Below are 1520 nucleotides of genomic sequence, written 5' to 3'. Positions count from 1 at the left end.
CACAAAAGGCATGAAAAATCCCTTAAATACTAGTCTCTGTGAATCAACCCATGAATAAATCCCTTATAAACCCATGATACTAACCTTACTTTATTAAAAGCTGTGTTATTTTTAATGGATAATTAATGTTTATGTAATGAGACGTTAAGGACATTTGAGGGATAAAATTAAGGGGTTTGGTTTCTACTTAAAGAGTAACTAAACCCCAAACCCAAATCTTTGCCTGACACCTAATGGTGAAAAGTAGGATACTGAACTGGCCATCTGCTATTGGCTGGTCTTTGAGCCGGGTGATGTCACCACCTGTTGCACACTATAGAAGGTGACATCACCTGGCTCAAAGGGTCAGGTGAGGGTCAGGTCGAGTTTTAGGAAAATCATGACAGGTAGTCGACTAGAGTGAAATGCTGAACTTAAATAACACACACACACACACACACACACACACAGGTTACAAATAATCTGAATCAGCAAAGCATGACAGCAGCACTTTGACTTCCCCTCTCTCCACACACACACTTGCGACACTCACGATGATTTGCCGCTTCCCGTAGCGCCCATGATGGCGTTCAGACCGGGCTTCATGATCCCACTGAGAGAGAGAGAGAGAGAGAGAGAGAGAGAGAGAGAGAGAGAGAGAGAAACCCAAAATTCATTGTCATTACCAGTTTCATTTTTTGTAAGAATTGAAAAAGGTTTTACAGAGGGTTTTTTTTTTCTAGAATATCGTGAGAGTTTGGTGCAGGTCATTGCAACAGTTTGACTCATCCTGTCTGTGTGCGTGTGTGTGTGTGTGTGTGTGTGTGTGTGTGTGTGTGTGTGTGTGTCAGGACTTCCTCCCAGGCTCTGTCATATCATGACTTGGCAATCTGATAAAACATGACTCTGCAGGTTATTTTTAACACGGCAACCATGACGGTGCGGTTTTCTTTTGTGAGCAGGCTCACTTAGCAAACACACTGATGTTAATGTGAACATGCTAACGCTAGCTGCTGCTAGCTACGTTAGCTAGTGTGCTAATCAGATGTGTTAACAGCAAGACAGTGATGTTAGCTGACCAGATACTATGGTTAGCTAGCTAACAAGCTGACATTATCTAAACACTAAATCAATCAGATGGATCAGTGATGAAATGATCAGTTCAGTCAGAAACAGACAGAAATTAACCGTCTGAGCTGAGGACCTCCAAGATGGCCGCCAGAGGGGGGGTTACATCTGCTGAAATCCCCTCTATTACTGTAACACACTTTATTTCTGTGTTTCCTTTATTTTACCTCTATATTCCTGTTGCTAATTTATCTGACCATCTCACTGTTGTTTCAGGAGCCTTTAACGATGTGTCACCCTGTCTTCAAGCTGCCTTAAACCCACATGAACCCAAACTGAAACATGACGCAGCAAACCGATAAACATGACGGTGCAGATCTGAAGCGTGTCGGACTGCAGAGGGAAGGGGAAGTGAAAATTACACAACGACAACCAACCGGATGACCTGGGAAGACAAAGAGCTGACAGTGAGC

General features: G+C 43.1%; 1 protein-coding gene across 2 annotated transcripts in view; it reads right to left on the bottom strand.

The window, feature by feature from the left end:
• The window catches only part of LOC139922148 (broad substrate specificity ATP-binding cassette transporter ABCG2-like), a 13534-nt gene extending 12937 nt beyond the window's left edge, over positions 1–597 (bottom strand). The window contains exon 1 of one of the 2 annotated variants that reach the window (XM_071912600.2): positions 533–597. In XM_071912600.2, coding sequence (XP_071768701.2) covers positions 533–585 — 53 coding nt within the window. In that variant the 5' untranslated portion in view covers positions 586–597. The remainder of the gene's footprint in view (positions 1–532) is intronic. The other variant, XM_078291767.1, reaches the window with a different exon arrangement.
• Positions 598–1520: the final 923 nt, after the last annotated feature.

Source organism: Centroberyx gerrardi, chromosome 23 (assembly GCF_048128805.1).
Source record: "Centroberyx gerrardi isolate f3 chromosome 23, fCenGer3.hap1.cur.20231027, whole genome shotgun sequence".
Taxonomy (NCBI): Eukaryota; Metazoa; Chordata; class Actinopteri; order Beryciformes; family Berycidae; genus Centroberyx; species Centroberyx gerrardi.
This window is presented reverse-complemented; position numbering and strand designations above follow the sequence as displayed.